This window comes from Colletotrichum tamarilloi, assembly GCF_030869305.1.
Source record: "Colletotrichum tamarilloi strain Tom-12 chromosome Unknown Scaffold_175.1, whole genome shotgun sequence".
Taxonomy (NCBI): Eukaryota; Fungi; Ascomycota; class Sordariomycetes; order Glomerellales; family Glomerellaceae; genus Colletotrichum; species Colletotrichum tamarilloi.
The window spans coordinates 15,712-34,007 of record NW_026849558.1 but is presented as its reverse complement, the minus strand read 5'-3'; the positions used below and the strand labels follow the sequence as shown (position 1 = coordinate 34,007).

The following is an 18,296-nucleotide window of genomic DNA, read 5'->3' as shown; positions in this document are numbered from 1 at the left end:
TCCGAGATCGTGCAATGGAATCATTGGTCGTAGCGACATCTTGGGGCACGACTGGCTGATGAACATGAGCGTGGCCTACGTTGACAGCCGGCTCCTCCCATGGCGCCATGTCGCAGTCCTGGAGGCTTATATCCATCTCTATTCCAGCATCATTCTCGGTCTCGTGACTTCCTCCAATGTCCTGGATGTAAGAACTCGCGTCTCTGTCCAGGTTCGAGCCTGTGCTCTGCTTTTCATTCCAAGTACCTTGATCAGGGGATTGCCTTGACCTGGTTGGATAAGATTGGGAACTGCCCGAGCAACCAGTTCTTTGAGAGTGATATCGCTCGCCGCGTTGAAACGCCGGCAATCCATCATCTAGTCGAGGGTGATATCCTTGCTGACTATGGCTAAGAGTTCCCATTGATAATGTTGTCTCATCCTCGTAGCTAGTATATCTACGTTGAGGGGGGTTGTATTGACACTGGAGACTCTTTTCCTCGCAGCGACTGCATGGAAAATCGCCGGAGCACCTGATATGTGAGATGGCGCAGAATGAGCATGTTTTGAGGAGGCGAGATGAGGCCGTGGAGCCTCTCAAGCCCGGCTGCTTTGGGCCGACGTGAAGCTGCTCGTGGCGTCGCGCTGCGTCTCTATGAAAGAATTGTTAGGGATACGACCAACTTGTACAAGGGACATAAGAATATAGGTCGGACGCTTCTCAGTCGTCAACTGCACCTGGCGTGGAAATGGACAAAACGATTTCAGGTGATAGGGTCCGGGAAGATGGATAGCTGTCTGAAAAGAACGAGACAACGTTACCTGCGCGCGAACTTTCTCCCACAGTAGTTGCATTCGATGGGCTTTTCGGTGATGTGAGTCTGCTTGTGACGCTTCAGATGATCCCTTCGCATGAAGCTCCTATCACATATGCTGCACACGTGCAATGCGGGTTCCGTCGCCGCAGGTGTCTCGACCGATTGAGAGGCCATAGGCAAGGATGACATGACGCTTTAGAAGACAGATTGCTCGTCAGATCTTTGATATACAACGTGGATGAGTATGACTATGAAAGGTGAACTTCAGACAGGTGCCTGTCCGCTTGGTTGTGTCTAGGGAAGCTTTGGGCGGCTACGGAATCCAACATTCCCTCATGTTTATGTGCTCGGTTGCATGAGCCGATTGCCGCACCAATCCGCACGCGGCCACTTTGTCATCAACCCCGCGAATTATCTGAGCTAAAGAATCAATTTCAATGTTCGAAATCCGCGACTTGATTAATACTTCCTTCTTCTCGTTTCGCCTGTCAAGTGGCTACAGTCGCAGCCCCTACACAGAATGTTAACGTTGGTCTACTATCCCAACCAATAAGTCCCTACGGATGAAGGGCATTTACATCATGACCTAGCTACCAGCCGGGGCTTCAACGATACTTACACCCCAATGTTTCCAAACGTCTCCCTTATTTCCTGAAACTATTTGGCGTCTCCCCTCTCAATGGCCTCTCGTCGCATGACCAAGTAAACCGCCGAGGTCCACGTGTATGACAGGTCCCGCAACCCCTCCCCCGTGATAGCATCAAAGTTCTCTGCAAATCCTGACTTCTCGCACAACCGCAAAAAGCGCGTGCTGATCTCATCGGCCAGATCAATTCGTCCAGCATCACGCAGGCCAGTTTCGACCAGATGAGTCGAGGGAGCCCAGATGGGGCCTCGCCAGTATCCGTCGCTCTCGTAGTCCGGCGAGGCGAGCTCCTCGGTCGCGGGACCCCATTCGCTCAGGTGCTTGGACACAATGCTTGTGACCATCTTGTCAACGACTTCATCTGGTAGATGTCGCGCGGCAGCGAGAGGCATAAACTGTAGAAGGGAGGTGGTTTTGAAGGTCTCGCCTGTTATAGCATTCTTGAGGAGGAAAGACTCGCCATCCCATAATTCTTCGATGAGAGCATTGACCAAGAAACTTCTCATATTTGCCCACTTCTCGGAATCATTCTCGTGTCGTAAGCGTTTGGCGACCTGTTCTAGGCAGCTGGCCTGGAGAAAAAGGTAAGCCGCCAGGTCCGGCCCGACGATCATTGGCGTGCTGTCGAAAGCTGTGGAGTTGTCCCAACCAGAGTCGTTACCATGAGCCCAGAACGGAAGACGCGAGGTGTCACCTCTACGTGTGTCCATCCAGAAGTCCGTCAGTCTGGCGGTGGCATCGTAGAGTGGCTGCACTTTGTCGTCACTCATGCCCGGAAATTGGGCAAGGAGCCTGGAAAGAGCCCAGCCCTGGATAGGAGGCTTTGTAAACCCCCACTCGACGTTCTGCCAGTCAACTGAGTCGGGGAGACGACCGTCCGGCGCTTGGTGGACGAAGACGACGGTGAGCTGGTCAAGGCCCAGCTGCTGATCGAGAGCAGCTATGGCCAGCGCATTGAAGCAGTGATCCCAGCTCCAGACTTTATTCATCCAGAGCTTGGACATCAAGACAGCTTCTTTTGTAAACTTGTGCTCTGCGCGGACCATGGAGGTCCAGGTCACATAGCTAGCAAGTACTTCGGCCTCTGTTGGCTTGCCCTCTGTCCAAGGGCACATGGCGACAACGAAGTCATCGAATTCCTTGGCCATCTTTTCTCCCATCCTCTCAAATGTGGTATTTTTGGCTTCCTCGAGTGCCAATTTGCACGAATTTTCTTTCCACGTCATTTGCGGCAGATTTTCACGCACATCGAGCTCGTGAATGATGAGCTCCCACTGCGGATCGTCATCCGTGCCCTGAATCTGGATACGGCGGTTGACTCGGAAGGCGTTGGTCTGGCCATTGACAGTTGTCAAGTTTCCCTTGGTGGGAAGAAAGCGGTAGCCAGGGAAGGTCTTGTACGTGACCTCAACGCCAGCTTTGAGCCCATCGTATGGTGGACGCTCGAAGACGTACATCCCCATATAGACACTAGGGTCTGATCGAGCGTCGCTATCAAAGGCTAGAGGTACATTTCCTCTGAGTCGAATGGAGCGCAGGTCCTGAAATGTTGCCTCACAGACGATCTTACTCTCATAGCTCCATTGGATAGACGATATTGTGGCTTGGATGGTGGTCGGCGACGGCGAGTCGTGGAAGCCGGGAGGTTCATTTAGGCCAAGACCCCCGGGCAGAGGCCGGAGAGCAAACATGGGTACTGACAAAGCGACGCATTGAGATACAAGGTAGAGGTCGGTCTGTGGCACGAGATTCAGAGGAGGCGCAAGTCGAGTGGTGCGGCTGAGGCTTAGAAACGACCCTCTACGGCTCCAAGGCAGTATCTTTAGATCTGGCTGGAACGCAGTTGAGGGGGTTGCGGCATCCATTGTAGCAGAATTCCGGCAGTAACTTGAAGAGGATTGATAAGTATCAGTCGCTCTCTGAGAGGAAGAAGGGGTTCGTCATGGATAGGTGGGATACTTAAACATCTCATACCGGAGGCATAGTGGTGTGACAGTATAAGTCAAGGAAGTCGGGAATGATAGCCAGGACCTTTCCGCTAGCTTGCGAGCTTCTTCAACCGTCCATCATCTGCAGCTCTACTCCCTCCGTAAGGAGTACAGTTTTTAGAATGGATCCTGGCTCGGTATTCTGAATGAGGAAATCAGTAGCGTAGACGCGGTAGATTCACGTTGCAGCAACACGTCCACCTCCACCTCCATTACCCACCCCCACCCCACAGTCCGATTCCGATGCAAGGGCAGGAATCTGACTACACCCTGCCGAAACCTTCCTGGCTTTGAAAAGTTCACTGCCATGTTATAATGAAGAAAGGGACTGAAAGCTCACAGATGTTCTAGGCGGGTTGGAATTGGTCGAATCAAGTATAGTACTCACCTCTGACACTTATCTGGGCGCTCCTGATCACCAGCTGTCTGGTCTCTCTCATACGATACTGTGGTGATGTGTCAACTGATAAACCTTCCAGTCTATGAGATTGACCCAGCTACTGCCTCAAACAAAGCGGTTTTCTACTATTGCGTCTCTTGTCCTCATACCCTCCCGTCTGGTCGCCAAACTGGAAAGATAAAAGCCTACCAATCTTGAGCTTATCAATCTGTCATGGCAGTACCGTCCAGTAGCTCGTCCTAGGACGAGTCCCAATTTCCTGACCTCATGTTGTCTTGAATATGTCTCTGATCACGACCGGCGCGTTCGCTCTCATAAGAGACCGTGATGTCCTGTCTCCTCGTGATCCCTACAACTCTAGAGCTCGGTCCAGTCTCCGCCCCGACAATACTATCTTGACTACTCGTGTCTTCCATGTCAATTCGCGAACCTATAGTTGTTGATGTTTTGCCGACGACATTTCCGTTCCTTGGAAATGATTGAGACCCGTTCATCTCAATTCCACCCGACCGCAATCCCATTGGGTCACTTTGCTTTTGATATTTTCGATCTGTTGAACTTAGGACGCGTCGCCCAAGAGCCAACTCTACGAGAGGCCCGAGAATTGGGATACAGGTAGCGATGATAAGAGTATTGCCCTCTACACTACCAAGATTGTTAGCTGGACATATCTAATTAAACAATCCAAATCTTTTCGTTACTGACATGGTCCACACAACAAGCTCCGCACTGTCATCTAGTCGGTTGTTAGTCAGCACGAGGATGCTTGTGAAGTGTCTCTTACACGTGAAGTCTTTGCTGGCGAGAGATGGTAGTCTTGTGCTTTTGTAAATGGAGATGAAGCAAGAGCTGAGGGTTCCGTCAGACATGTCATAATGAAAAACAGACGCATTGAACTTTGCCGTCATACATCGATCCAATCCCAAGAGCAGTACTCAGGATCACTTTCTTCTTGATATTCATCTGAAGTCTCATCAAAACCGTCGCTGGATAGACTGCAAGGTATAGGTCAAGCGCGGCGGAGTATGCTTAGTCGGGTTGCAGTTAGCGAAAGCCACGTCGAACGCACCGTGAACTGAACCGAACACTAACCTCCTGTCAAAATCGCGACGTTTACGAGAACCCACGGACTCCAACAGCTCTTTTCGGTCACTTTGAAGTCCCATTGAGCGCGAGTAGGGGTGCACTGAGCAAAGAGGATGATGATGCAGAGGGACACCAGCACCAGACACCCGGCCGCCATGCCCCAGAGCAGTACTTGATGCATCCTTCCTGGATTCAATATCCTCATGAGGAGTGCCACGACGGCAAACTTCGGTATAGTGTATGCGAGGACGTTTGGAGGAAATCCTGATATTGTGGATAGGATTGCCGCGGATTGCTGTTCTTGAGAAAGGGTATCCGCATGCCGACCGTTACCGCATCGAATGGCCCAAATTTCTAGAGCTATCGTCGTGTAGCTAAGGAGCTAGCCAAGTTGCGATGTGTCAGCTAAACATTTGGCCATCTTCATTATTCAGGCATTGCTTCTTGGAATGAATTCATTGAACGAACCAGAGAAAGAACAGTAAGGTGATCATCCAAATGGGTTTGTCCAAGAATCTTGATGCGGACAAACAGCCGCATGGCGACGAAAAGAGTGCTGATACCGACAATGATACATATCGCAACAATGATTCCAGGTCCTTTGTTGTCTGTTGAGTAAGACGTTATAGTCAAATCCGGACTTGTCATCTTGCAGAACTGAGCTCGATTTGCGGCCAAAAGATAAACTCAAAACGTCCCAGTACTCCCAAAGGTAGGTGTCAGACTCACTCCGTCGGAAGTAAAATTTTGGTCCGGACGCGAGACACAAAAGACAATGCTCCAGCGTCTCCGCTAAAGGTTTCTTGCGGTGATATGCGCCAAGAAGCAGTTGGATCAGGCTCGCAGAGTGAGGTGCCGCGGTTGGAACAATGGTGATTAAGGGGGATCCGGTGGCGACGTCTATCGCCTCATGCAGACGCAAGCACTCTCACCTGAGCCGGCCCGTACATCCTTGATCCAAAATTGAAAAGAAGAAGGTCGCTTGACAACGTACCAATGATTCCAACAACGTTTCAAGGGTTAGATCAAGTAGACCCGAGGCTTTCGCCCATTTTCAAGGTCGAGACCAAAGTAATCATAGCCAGTTTGCCATCAATCTCGTGTGGGTGCTAGCGCTTATACCCATACAAATAAATCAAATATAAGGTTCGTATTTAATTATTTAGCTTATTTCTCGTGCTATATTTAATTATTTAATAATTAATTAATAGATTTAACTAATTTCCTAATTAGGAATTAAATAAAACTATTATAAAAGTTTTTATAATACTAACTTATGTAGTGGTTTTTTTCTAGCTTTATAAGCACAAAAGATCGACTTTAACGGGATTACGCTTTTAAGGGAAATTATACAATATAATATACTTTTTAACTATATAATATACATAATATACCCTAAGTATACGCTTAACGTAATATAATAATTTTAATATAAAAACCGCTATATAATTTGGGATAAGTAAGCTACCCTTTTTAGTAGCGGCGCCGGTTAGAAAGGTCGATAGTAGAAGTCGGTTATAATAGTTAGTTATAATAGTCGGCCGTAATAGTTAGAGGCGGCTTTTTTTAACCGTAGAGGTTCTGAACTTTAATAGCGACGTAGAGGTTTTTAGAGAAAGGGCTAAATAGGCTAATATTTACTACTCGTATTAGAGCTTATAAAGATTCTTTTTATCCTTATTACTTTTAATATTACTTAAAGCTCTATTTAAACTAAATAAATTTACTAAATAAATTTACTAAATAAATTTACTAAATAAACTTATTAATATATAAACTACTACCTAGATAGCTAGTTAGATAACTAGTTAAGAAGTTAGCTAGTTAAAATACTACTTTAACGAGAACTTAAAGATACCCGTTAATAAGTCTACTCCTCTCGGGCTAGGCGCCCTTAGCTAGTTCGACGCTATAGCTATCGTAACTAATATAAATATATTTAAAAAGTAGTAAAATACTTTTTAATAGTACGGAATTTAGCTAAGTAATAGTACGAACGTTATAAATAACCGGGCTAGTATAGATATTAAGATTTAGTATATTAATATTAGTTTAGAAATTATATTTTACGGAGCTAGAAATCTTTTTAATATAGGTTATATTATAAATATAAGGGAATATATAAGGGGCCCCCTAACCCTTAATAAAAAGGAGTATATAATATAGGATCTAGCTACTTACGCGGGCTAGTACTAGGAGGTCTTATGTATATTAGAGTGGGTGTAGCTCGCCCTTTAGATAGCTAGAAGCGGGGGAAGGTTAGGAGTTTTGATTAGTAATTAGGTATGGAGCGTAATATACCCAGTTTTCCCTAATACGTAATATACGGTATGGCCCTAGTAGATTGCTCTATTAGGGGGATAGTACTAACTTATAAACTTTACTTTGATTAGCTCTTTTAATTAAAAAATTAACTTCCTATTTTTATAGTACTACTACGAAGCTAGTTTTTAAGATATTAGACCTCTTTTAGTATAGAGGATCTTATTAATAATTGTTATAAGGTTAAAATTAACTTTATAAAGCTAAATATCCTCTTATAGTCTATTATTATTATAAGGATTATAAAAATATTAAATATAAGTTTACTTAATATTAAATAAGTTAGCTAATAGTTAATTTATTATTAAATTAAGTTAAGGACTAGCTAAGGGATAATTTATAAGTAATATTAATTAAGCTTAGGTACGTAGTTAATTATTATATTTATTATTTAAGATATTAATTATTACTAATATTACGAGTTTTTTATAATATTTTTTAAAATTATAAGGGTATTAAAAATAGCTTATAATTATTATAATAAAAGAGGAAGACTTAGATAATAAGGAGGAGGAGGACTTACTATCTCGTTTATATACTATTTTTATTAATAATCGTAAAGTCCCTTTTTTATATTAAATAGTTAATAGCTTTATTTAAGTATATCTTACCTCTTTTTTAACTATTTTAATTTTTATTTAAAATAAAAAATAATTATTATAATATAAAATAGAGAGTTACCTAACTTAGTATAATACTTATTAAAGACTTACTAAGTATTAATAACTAATAGTTAAAAGTATTTTTATAAGTTAAAATTATTATTAAAAAGTAGCTCTACCCGCTCCTTAAGTATATACTTAAACTAAATAAAATAAAGGATATTATTTAAAATTAGAAATTAAAAAAGAAGTTAAAATATAAATTAATAACGAGCTAATTACTAATGAGGTAGTATTATTTATATTAATTATAATTATGACGCTATAATTTAAAAAACCGTAAGATCTATTTTTTTTTTAAAAAGTTTATTATATAACTTCTTTTATTTTTTAAAATAATTAATAAAGTATTTAAAACTTATTATTACTTCTTATAAACGGCTATAACCGTCTTTTTTACCCTAGCTTTAGTATTTTATTATTTAGAAATAAAGTAGCTTAAGTATTACCTTTAGCTTAGTTAGTAACTACTAGTCGTTATTATTAAAAACGTTTTTAATAAGGATCCGTTATTTTAGATTCTTATAAACTTAACTAGTTACTAAGAAAGTATAGATTTATTTTCTTTTTTATAAAGAGCGTTATATTATAAAATATATCGAATTCTATTTTATATTATTATTAAGCGTTAATATAAGCTCTTATAATAACTTTTTAAAAAGAGTAAATATATTATTCTTATTAGTCTTATTATTAACCTCGAGAAAGGCCTTATATTATTAAAATAACGAGTAAATAAATTTAATAACGTTCCGAAACTTATTAATAGGGCCCCTTATATACTAAAAATTAAAATCTTTTTAAAGTTATTTAGTACTAATTAATATATTTAATTCTTATTTAAATACCTCTTTATTATTATTAAATAAAAAGGCCTTATTAACGAGGTTAAGAATATAACTATAATACCTTATCCTTTAGTTAAGAATATCTTCTTAGGTATAAGTATAAAATAATATAAAATATAAGTAACCTAGGTAAGTATTATTATTTAAAGTATTATTATAAATAACTACTTTAAGTTAGTTACTTAATTCTTAGTTATTTATTATTAATTTTATAATCTAAGTAATATTAGCCTTATTATAAGTACTATATTATCGTTATAAAATAATAAAGTATTATATTTATTACTTAGTATAGTTTAAAAAGTAAATAAAAATAGTAATAATAATATTCCGTATTAACGAGGTCTATAAATTAAATAATAAGTAAACTTTTATTATTAACCTCCGGATCTCTATTCTAATTATATCTTTCTTTTTAATAAAGATCTTACTTAGCTCCTTTTTTATATTTTTATATAATAATAAGAGTTTATTAATAATATTATAATCTAATTAATAAAAGAGGGCCCGGAGGTAAAGATTATAAAAAGTTATAAATAGGCTATTATTATTAATAATATACCCGATTACTAATTCCTTAATTCTTATTACTTAGCCCTTTATAATAATATTAAAAATAAGTTTCTATCTCTTTAATATAAAATTATACTTAGAAGATTTTAATAAATATAATAACTTACTAAAGCTTAGATTTATTATTTAGTATTTTAACTTTAAATAAGCTATTACTAAGCTTATAATTATTATTTTAAAATAAGTAACGATACTTATTTTGTTATAGTAATAATAAAACTAAAAAACTTTATTTTAAATATTTCTATTATAAATCTCTTAAGTAAAGACCCCCTCTAAGTAGATCTACGACTTCTTTAGCCTTATACCCTTTTATAATATTAAATTATTATTAATAAAAGTCCTTTTTTTTTAAATTATTTTTAAAAGGGCGAGGAGGCTATTATAATTATCGAGATTAGTTAATAATACGAAGCTAGTATTAGTTAAGGTCTATAATTATAAAGTAATCCGAAATAGTAATTATATATTAAAAATCGTACGACTTATTATTAATTAATTAATTATAATATAACGAATCGATTAATATATAATTTAATTAATTTTAATAATAATTATAATAATTATAAAGGGTTAGAAATAATAATACGTAACTTCGTTAGTTTTATTAATATTAAAAAAAGGGGGTATTATAAGTTTTTTATATTTCTAAATATAATAAAATATTAAATCTAGCGCTCTATATTACTTAGGCTTTTTTTTTATAATAATTATTAGTAATTTATTTAGTTAAGTAGTATAATACTAAATTTATAATTATAAATAAAGAGTTATAGGTTCGAATCCCGCTCTAAGTATTTATATTCTTAATTATAAACTTTTATAGAGTATAGTTAAGAATATTAATTTTTAATTAGCCCGGCCCCGGATTTTCTTTTTTCTAAGTAACTTTATATTTAATTAAATATATTAAATATAGGGCCTTATGATATTTAATTATTTAACTGGCTGAAATTCCTATATTTGACTGTTTGTTTGACTTATTTATTTAACTAATTTGAATGGGTATAAGCGCTGGTGGGTGCTGCCGTTTTCGATATTGATTGCCTCTTTCAACCAGGAGAGTCTGCTCGGAAGAAAGACATCGTGTTGGTTGGACATTAACCCACGAGGTATTGTGAGCTGTTAGTTGCGCAACATCGGCCCGGACGTGGTGCAGAGTCTCTAGCAGCCCCGCCGAATAGTCCAGGGGTCCCTCGCTCCTCTCCACCCGGCATTGATTCCGTTGTCAATCAGGCGATCGTGTTGAAAGACTCCAGAACCAACAGCAAACAACAACATCTACTGCCTGGTGTCTCCGACTGGGGTCCTCATAGATAACTCACGCAGAATTTTGAGTGATTTCATATTCCCATGCGCTGACCAAAATTCTAAGTCGAAAGAATCCTCGTTGAATCTTTGCCCGCTCCTCCCGGGCTACCTCATTGGCTCGAACGCTTCCACAAATTAGTTTAGTTCGACAACGAACGTACATTGCGTAAATTCTAGGAATTGGATCTCTGTCGGCGTTGGAACAGGGTTAAGAGCACGACCGTCCAACAAACATACGTACGCCTATGGGTCCTCAGTTCCTGGTGCTGGGGACGGAGTATCAACCAATTATGGACATGCGGTCTGCAAACTCACTGTGCCTATCTCAGACATCTGCTGAAAGTACCTACTATGTATAATTTATCCATGAAACGTTGGTAATAAGAGGAAAATCCCTGACATTCACATGCACGCTATGTCGCGAACCCATGTTGAATTGACTCTTCGCCCCCTCCGTGTTGTGCGGGACTTCCATCAACTCATGTGTTCCGCCCTGTACTTCCATATGGTTCCAGACCCATGTCGTTCCCTCGTGCGGATTTGTCACAAGTAGAAGGTGCCTCTTCAGTTTGCTGTGCAGGATAATTTGTACTCGATATATCTGTGTGGCCAACAAGTGTGTCCGGCAAACCTTATAATTTGTCCCTTTAGCCCTCCACTCTCCTTCGATTTCTCGATTCTTTCCACCCCTCGAGTTATACCTAAATTCACCTCTCCATTACATCATCATTTAAACATCTGAACTCATTGACCTGCATATTTGGTCATCATGGGCTCTATCCCAAGCGAGATACCTCGCGAGGTCGACATATCTGTTGCCTTGGCCGCGTGCGACCTTCCAAGCGTGAATCAACACGTGAAGAATATTGCCAATCTTACCAGCGCAGTTGCTGGGAATGATAACACTGCACGCCTGAGCATGCTGCAGAGCGCTCGTTTGTTGGTACATGCATTGGAGACACCGCGGGAGACCATGATCAAGCACTGCTGGGCGCAAGTAAGATGGCCTTTTTCTTGAACTTCAAAGCACTCGCTAAATATCGCCAACCAGCCAGCCGCTTTCACAGCCCTTACATACGCAGTTGACTCGGGTCTCTTTGCTCTGTTATCACAGAGCAAAAAGTCTCAAAACGTGTCTGATCTAGCTCTGAAACTAGGACACGATCCTGCCCTATTGGGTGTGTCATCTCCTGCAGGACGTTACTCCCTCACCGAGTCTATACTGACTCCTTTTCTCGTAATGCAGGACGAATAATGCGACATCTCGGCGCGATGCTTTACATCACTGAGACTGGACCAGACGAATACAAGTCAACAAACTTCTCAGATGCGCTCACAATCACCAGCATGGGCGCTGGCTACCCGTGTGTGTAAGTGATCTATACCTCCCGCTTATCCAACCTCCTCAAAAACAAGCTATATTCCTTTGCGCGTGCCTTTCTATGAATCTACAATGTAAGCTGACCCTTGTCATCGTCAGCGCCGGAGCCTGTATGGAGTCCCTAGCCAAATTCCACGAGTTCGCTAAGAAGACCAACTACCGCGAGCCCAACGATGTCTTCAACGGACCCCTACAATACGGATACAACACCAAACTCGACTGCTTCAGCTGGCTCGCAGCACGCCATCCTTATGAGATGCAATTCGCACAGCACATGGGCGCATACCGGCAAGGCCGACCGAGCTGGATGGACGAAGGCATTTACCCCGTGAAACACCGGTTGCTCGACGGCTTTGACGACTCTCAAGATAACGTGCTCCTTGTTGACGTTGGAGGAAGCTTTGGCCATGACATTGATGAGTTCCGCAGAAAGCATCCCGAGGCCCCTGGTAGGCTTGTGGTCCAGGATCTTCCAACCGTTATCAATCAGATTGAGAAACTGGACGAAAAGATCGAGAGGATGGGACATGACTTCTTCACTGAGCAGCCGATCAAAGGTGAGAACGCACATTTTATCTGTTGAACAAGATATCCAAGACTAATGCGCTCCGCAAACAGGTGCCCGAGCCTATTACATGCATTCGGTCCTTCATGACTGGCCAGACAAAAAGTGTGAAGAGATTCTTGCGCGTACTACAGCTGCGATGAAGCCTGGATACAGCAGGTTGTTGGTTAATGAGAACTGCATCCCCGACACCGGTGCCGACTGGCAGAACACTGGCCAGGATATCATGATGTTGACGCTAGTCAGTAGCAAGGAGCGTACTCGGGTGGAGTGGCAGAGTCTCCTAGAGAAGGCTGGTTTGAGAATCTTAGGTATCTATGGTGGCGGCAATGGCGTCGAAAGTTTGATAGAATGTGAGTTAGCGTAGCATGATCAAAGAGCGTCAAGAGCGTTGTCGTATCAATCGATGCTCCGCGTTTGCTGTCTCACACCGATAATTAGGTCGTTCAGTTATCGGGTCCCTGTAGATGACATTGTGATGAAGACTCAAGAGAGTGTCACTGCTCATATGTGTATCTATTCGTGGTTCCTTCTATCCTACTGCGTTGCATAATTATCATAAAATTGAATCATTGGCCTTCATACATGTGTTACTCATTTCTCGGGTACCACCAGGATGTCGTCAACATTGACAGCTTGTCCAGTTGCCAGTGACCGATTGGCAGCAATACCAGTCAAGATTGATGCGGCACCATCAATGTGACTAGCCGCCCGCATGTACTCGTCAGATACCGGCTCACCAAACAGATCCGCAAGCAGAACAAGATCTCCACCGCCGTGAGCACCCTTGGCCTCACCCAGATCGATCTCCTGAGGCGGTCCGAAGAGCGGCCTAAGCAGCATCGTCCGTTTCTCAATCGCGCCCTCCAAAGCTTGGCTACCTCCAGAGTTCACGTAGCTCTTCTCGACGACCTCGACCTCCAGGCGACCACCCGTGCCGTTGAAGTTGACGCGGAAGCCCTCCCACGGCGCGTATGCTGTGAGGGAGTATGTCATCACCGCACCGTTGCGGTATCGGATGAGCAGGTTCATCGTGTCCTCGATGCTGATGCCATCGCCAAACACGCTCTGGTCTCTATAGTAACTATCCTCGTGCTCTGCGTCGAGGTACATGGCCTTGAGCTGTGGGTTCTGATCCAGTTGCAGTGCAAAGGGATCGTCTTTGGCTGCTTCGCTCCCGTGAGCCCTGGTATAAAACTTCGTCGCGCCCCTCGCCTCGGCGTTTTCTCGTCCGTAGAACTTGAGGTCACCCTGGGCATACACCGTCTGCGGCCGCGTCTGAAGCCAAAAATTGACCAAGTCAAAGTGGTGCGTCGACTTGTGCACAAGGAGGCCGCCCGAGTTGCGCTTGTCGCGATGCCAGCGGCGGAAATAGTCGGCGCCATGGTTCTCGTTGAGCATCCACTCAAAGTGCACGCTCGTCACCTTGCCAATGGCGCCTGACTTGATAATCTCAAATATCTTTGTGTTGTGTGGCGCGTAGCGGTAGTTGAACGTTACGCGCACCTTTTGGCCTGTTCGTTCGACTGCCGAGAAGATCTCCCTGCACCGCGGCGCGTCGATGGTCATTGGCTTCTCGGTGACGACGTTGCAGCCTAGCTCCATTGCTCTGACGATGTAGATGTTGTGTGTGCGGTCCATGGTTGTAACAATGACCTCGTCCGGCTTGGTGTCTTTGATCATCTGGTCAAAGTTGGCTGCGATGTAGGTCGGGACCTCGCCGTGGCCGAGTTCTTTCAATCTTGAGTTGGCATAGTTCATGCGTGTCTGGTTCGTGTCGCAGAGACCGACGATGACTGAAGTGCTGCTGTAGTCCTTTGCAATGGCTGTGTAGAAGAAGCCCGATCGGCCGCCAGTGCCTACGATGGCATAACGCTTCTTTTGCGTTGACTCGCCCATTGTAGAGGTCGGTTGTGTGCTTAGGTCGTGTCGATGGCTTGAAAGTGGTCGGGTATGAGAATGTCCAGTGCAAGGAAGCGACAGATTCGAGTACACTGCGGTGTCCTTTGTTAAACGATGAATTGTAATGGGCACGGCGAGTTTATTGAGAGACACACGCCCGCGTTATCGGAGTCGTCAATCGTCATGACTTCGGCAGATGGCACTCAAAATCCGCGAGATCTCATGCAATCGACGGCCCCCGTCACGGATCCTACTCGGGATCAGATACCCCAAATGCCCGAATTTAGCCAAAATGGCAACCCGTTTCTGGGCGCGGGGGTTTGAATGCCCGACTCATGGACCAGTCACTCGACGCTCACGATCCCCACACTGCGGAGAGAAGATGTAGCGGAACGCGGGGGCTCTCCGCTTCAAATGTCGGAAATGTCGGGGATACTGGGGTAAACCGAGGACTAGACATCTGGAAGGAGTAGCGTGCGGAGAGAGTTTGGGGAAGAAGTGGGAACAAGTGCAACGTCAGCCCAGAGGAACCCCCTTGTTGTGTTCTCTCAACTTGGCTATTCCAGCCACCCGCTCGTAAATGGTAGATCGTTACCCCAGACTCTTTGGCACTAAGCCTGGATATACCTGGCATGGTTGCGCACGACTCGTAAGGTCAACGACGGCCCTCAGGCGTTGAGCTGGGACTTGATTCGACAGAGACCCCTGATGTCTCGGCTTCGCAAATAGCCTGGAGTTTTCCCTCCAATGAGAAGCATTATTCAAAATTGGACTGGGGGTGTTTCCGAGGGATCTCTTGGGTTCTGTCAAGCACCCGGCAAGCAATCTTGGCAACGTGCCATCCGACTTGGAGGGCAGACTTAATCTCCGGGTATTAGCAAAGAAGACCAACAGAGACCATGCGATGGGCACACGCAACACGGGAGTCAGGTGTTGCCAAGGTAGATCGATGTTGAGCCTCCACGCTCGGCTTTGCCGTTCGCCTCCGGCTGAGAGGAAACCGGTTATTGGGGGCGGACAAGGGGCCATGTTGCATGAGGGTATATGACGGATAAGATGAACGAGCCCGAACCACATCGCTGGGTTTCCGCTACTCTCCTTCTTTCCATCAGGGTGCTGCAGTGTCATTTTCGAAAGGTGTGCTCGACATCTGTACCACTCGCACGGTACTAGCACGTCGTTCTTGAACTTCAACGACACCTATCAGGGTCATCTTTGTGCGCTATCAACGATCCATCATGGCTTCTCAAACTCCAGCCGAGGAGCGGGCCGGCGGTCCTGCCGTCGACGCGATTGAGCCCATCCCCGAACCATCAGCACCGGCGAACACGGTCCAAGAAAAGGCGGCAAAGTTCCTCGCAGAGCACGGAGGCGGTGACACGACTTTTACATACGAGGAAGAGCAAGCCGTTCTGAAGCGGATCAACTTTCGCATTCTTCCCTTGATTCTCGGAGCGTATTTCTTTCAGCAGATGGACAAGAGTTCCCTTAGGTGAGTGAAACCCGCATCCAGGACGGCAGACATAACTGGATCGCTGATGGATCGACTCCGACAGTTATGTTTCCATCTTCGGCATCAAGGAAGACGCACACCTCGTCGGCAAGCAGTACTCCTGGCTCGGTTCTATCTTGTACATCGCTCAACTCGTCATGCAACCCGTCGCTGCTTGGATCCTCGTCAAACTCCCCAACGGAAAAGTCATCGCTGCTGCCATCTTCCTTTGGGGCTCTTCACTGGCCATCATGTCTTCCTGCACCGACTTCAAATCACTCCTCGGCTTAAGATTCATGCTCGGGTCCTTCGAAGCAATGATCGCGCCGTCCTGCTTGGCTGTTACGACTACCTGGTGGAGAAGAAGCGAGCAGACACTTGTCACTAGTTCGTGGAACGCCATGAACGGTGTAACGTTCATCGTCGGAAGTCTCTTCACCTATGGTCTGGGCCACATTAACAGCGATAAGCTCTACAAGTACCAGATCATCTTTCTGTAAGTCATGGACCAACGGTGTTGAGGCGGACAATATTGATGCTGGAAATGCGTTGCTAATGCTGTGCGTGACATAGGTTCTGCGGCTTGCTCACCGTCACCTACTCCGCCGTTGTTCTCATCTTCATGCCCGACTCGCCAATGTCTGCCAAGTACCTGACCGAGAGAGAAAAGGTCATCGCCGTTGAGAGACTTCGTGCGAACCAGATGGGTATTCAGTCTGGAGTCTGGCGCTGGGACCACGTCTGGGAGACATTCCTTGACTTGAAGACATGGTGCTGGTTTATTCTCATCATCGCTATCTCGTACGTTCCTCGGACCACCTTCGACTGACACTGCTGTAATATTGACAATTTTGTACAGCATCGCCAGTGGTGGAATCTCGACCTTTGGTAACTTGATCGTTCAGTCATTTGGATACAGCAGTTTCACTACCATCCTGTTCAACATTCCGTTTGGAGCCATCCAAATCATCGCCATCATGGGAAGCGGCTGGATTGCCACTCGGATCCAAAAGAAGGGCATCGTCATTGCAGGCGTAGCAATCATCCCTGCCATCGGTACCGTCCTGATGCTTACCGTACCGCGTGAGCACAAGGGCGTCTTGCTGTTCGGATACTACTTGGTAAGGGTCCAGTTGATGATACTGCTAGGTGCGCAACGTACTGACTTGAGACACTTAGGTCTCTGCATTGGCTGCCATCACGCCTCTCATTTTCACATGGCAGGCACAAAACACCGCCGGTGACACCAAGAAGAAGACTACATCTGCTGTTGTCTTCATCGGGATGTGCACAGGCAACATCATTGGACCGCTGTTGTATTCCGTTGATGACGCCCCGGTGTACCGTCCCGGTCTGATTTCCAACCTTATCATGTTCGTCCTCGTTGCAATCATGGGAGCGTAAGTGGCCACATCCCTCCTTTCTCCTCTCGCATAATGTTGACTGACTGGTTGTTCAGCCTTATTCCTCTTTACCTCAAGTACCTCAACGTTCAGCACGCCAAGCGCCGTGAAGCACTCGGCAAGAGCACACTAATCGTCGACGAGTCGATGATGCGCAACAAGGATAAGCAGGAGGGCAAGGCGGTCGAGATCGAAGAGGACCCCCAACCTCAACACCGTGCCATTGAGGAAGACCACGGCCTGCAGGACATGACGGATCTAAAGAACGAGGATTTCATCTTTGTGTACTAGAAAGTGGAAGACATACCGTCGCGTGACGGAGCACTTGTCTGTATATCGATTTTGAGAGGCAAAACACCTACCATTATGATACCTGTCCAGTCGAGTGCGTCTTAATCTTATGAAAGGAATTAGTCGAGGGCTTGGGTGCAAGCCACGGCGAGGTGGCTGTGGCTGTTTACGGCTTCTTACTAATCGCTTATGGCCGGTTATCTTATCGCTAGGCCGGCACCTTCCAATTGGTAAGATAAGGTAGGTAATTAACACCATTTTTCGGTGTGTACCTAAGGTGAGACTTTGGTCAATCGTAGCTGGCCGGTGCACGGATGCTTCTCACCACCAGCCCGCTTCCGCATTCGGCTAGTAGGCAGGTGTGACAGCCCCACCCTGCTTTTCCACCGCCGACCCACTTCTCTCGGTGACGAAACGAGCACGGACGACAAATGTTCCAGTTCCTTGAGAATTAATCTTTTCGTTTATTCAAGTTGTTTTTGGCTCAAAGGCCTCTGCTGATATCAGGAGAAAGGAAAACGCTACGGCTAGTGTGTCTTTTTGCCTCCACCACGAAACGCCATGCGTCGATCATCAAGACCGGACTGAAAATGCTACTGCAGCAGAAAGAAGAAAAGAAGAAGTTTATC

General features: G+C 44.4%; 6 protein-coding genes across 6 annotated transcripts; 2 read left to right on the top strand and 4 right to left on the bottom strand.

Annotated features, from left to right (window-relative positions):
* Window positions 1-437: 437 nt before the first annotated feature.
* On the bottom strand, window positions 438-986 carry CTAM01_15739 (uncharacterized protein; the record flags this gene model as incomplete). Its single annotated transcript, XM_060531733.1, has 2 exons — window positions 438-624; window positions 802-986. 2 exons carry the CDS (start codon window positions 984-986, stop codon window positions 438-440), a joined length of 372 nt encoding a protein of 123 aa, XP_060373695.1.
* A 468-nt stretch (window positions 987-1,454) lies between these two features.
* Window positions 1,455-3,308, bottom strand: CTAM01_15738 (uncharacterized protein; the record flags this gene model as incomplete). The annotated part of the gene is made up of 1 exon (XM_060531732.1): window positions 1,455-3,308. One exon carries the CDS (start codon window positions 3,306-3,308, stop codon window positions 1,455-1,457), a length of 1,854 nt encoding a protein of 617 aa, XP_060373694.1.
* A 762-nt stretch (window positions 3,309-4,070) lies between these two features.
* CTAM01_15737 (uncharacterized protein) lies at window positions 4,071-5,565 on the bottom strand (the record flags this gene model as incomplete). The annotated part of the gene is made up of 6 exons (XM_060531731.1): window positions 4,071-4,261; window positions 4,537-4,560; window positions 4,616-4,680; window positions 4,742-4,859; window positions 4,924-5,299; window positions 5,386-5,565. 6 exons carry the CDS (start codon window positions 5,563-5,565, stop codon window positions 4,071-4,073), a joined length of 954 nt encoding a protein of 317 aa, XP_060373693.1.
* A 5,837-nt stretch (window positions 5,566-11,402) lies between these two features.
* On the top strand, window positions 11,403-12,946 carry CTAM01_15736 (uncharacterized protein; the record flags this gene model as incomplete). The annotated part of the gene is made up of 5 exons (XM_060531730.1): window positions 11,403-11,630; window positions 11,685-11,811; window positions 11,880-12,003; window positions 12,114-12,571; window positions 12,633-12,946. The coding sequence occupies 5 exons, from the start codon at window positions 11,403-11,405 to the stop codon at window positions 12,944-12,946; spliced, it is 1,251 nt and encodes a 416-aa protein (XP_060373692.1).
* A 227-nt stretch (window positions 12,947-13,173) lies between these two features.
* On the bottom strand, window positions 13,174-14,478 carry CTAM01_15735 (oxidoreductase; the record flags this gene model as incomplete). Its single annotated transcript, XM_060531729.1, has 1 exon — window positions 13,174-14,478. One exon carries the CDS (start codon window positions 14,476-14,478, stop codon window positions 13,174-13,176), a length of 1,305 nt encoding a protein of 434 aa, XP_060373691.1.
* Window positions 14,479-15,719: 1,241 nt separating this feature from the next.
* On the top strand, window positions 15,720-17,667 carry CTAM01_15734 (major facilitator superfamily transporter; the record flags this gene model as incomplete). Its single annotated transcript, XM_060531728.1, has 6 exons — window positions 15,720-15,973; window positions 16,038-16,469; window positions 16,547-16,774; window positions 16,833-17,094; window positions 17,153-17,373; window positions 17,433-17,667. The coding sequence occupies 6 exons, from the start codon at window positions 15,720-15,722 to the stop codon at window positions 17,665-17,667; spliced, it is 1,632 nt and encodes a 543-aa protein (XP_060373690.1).
* Window positions 17,668-18,296: the final 629 nt, after the last annotated feature.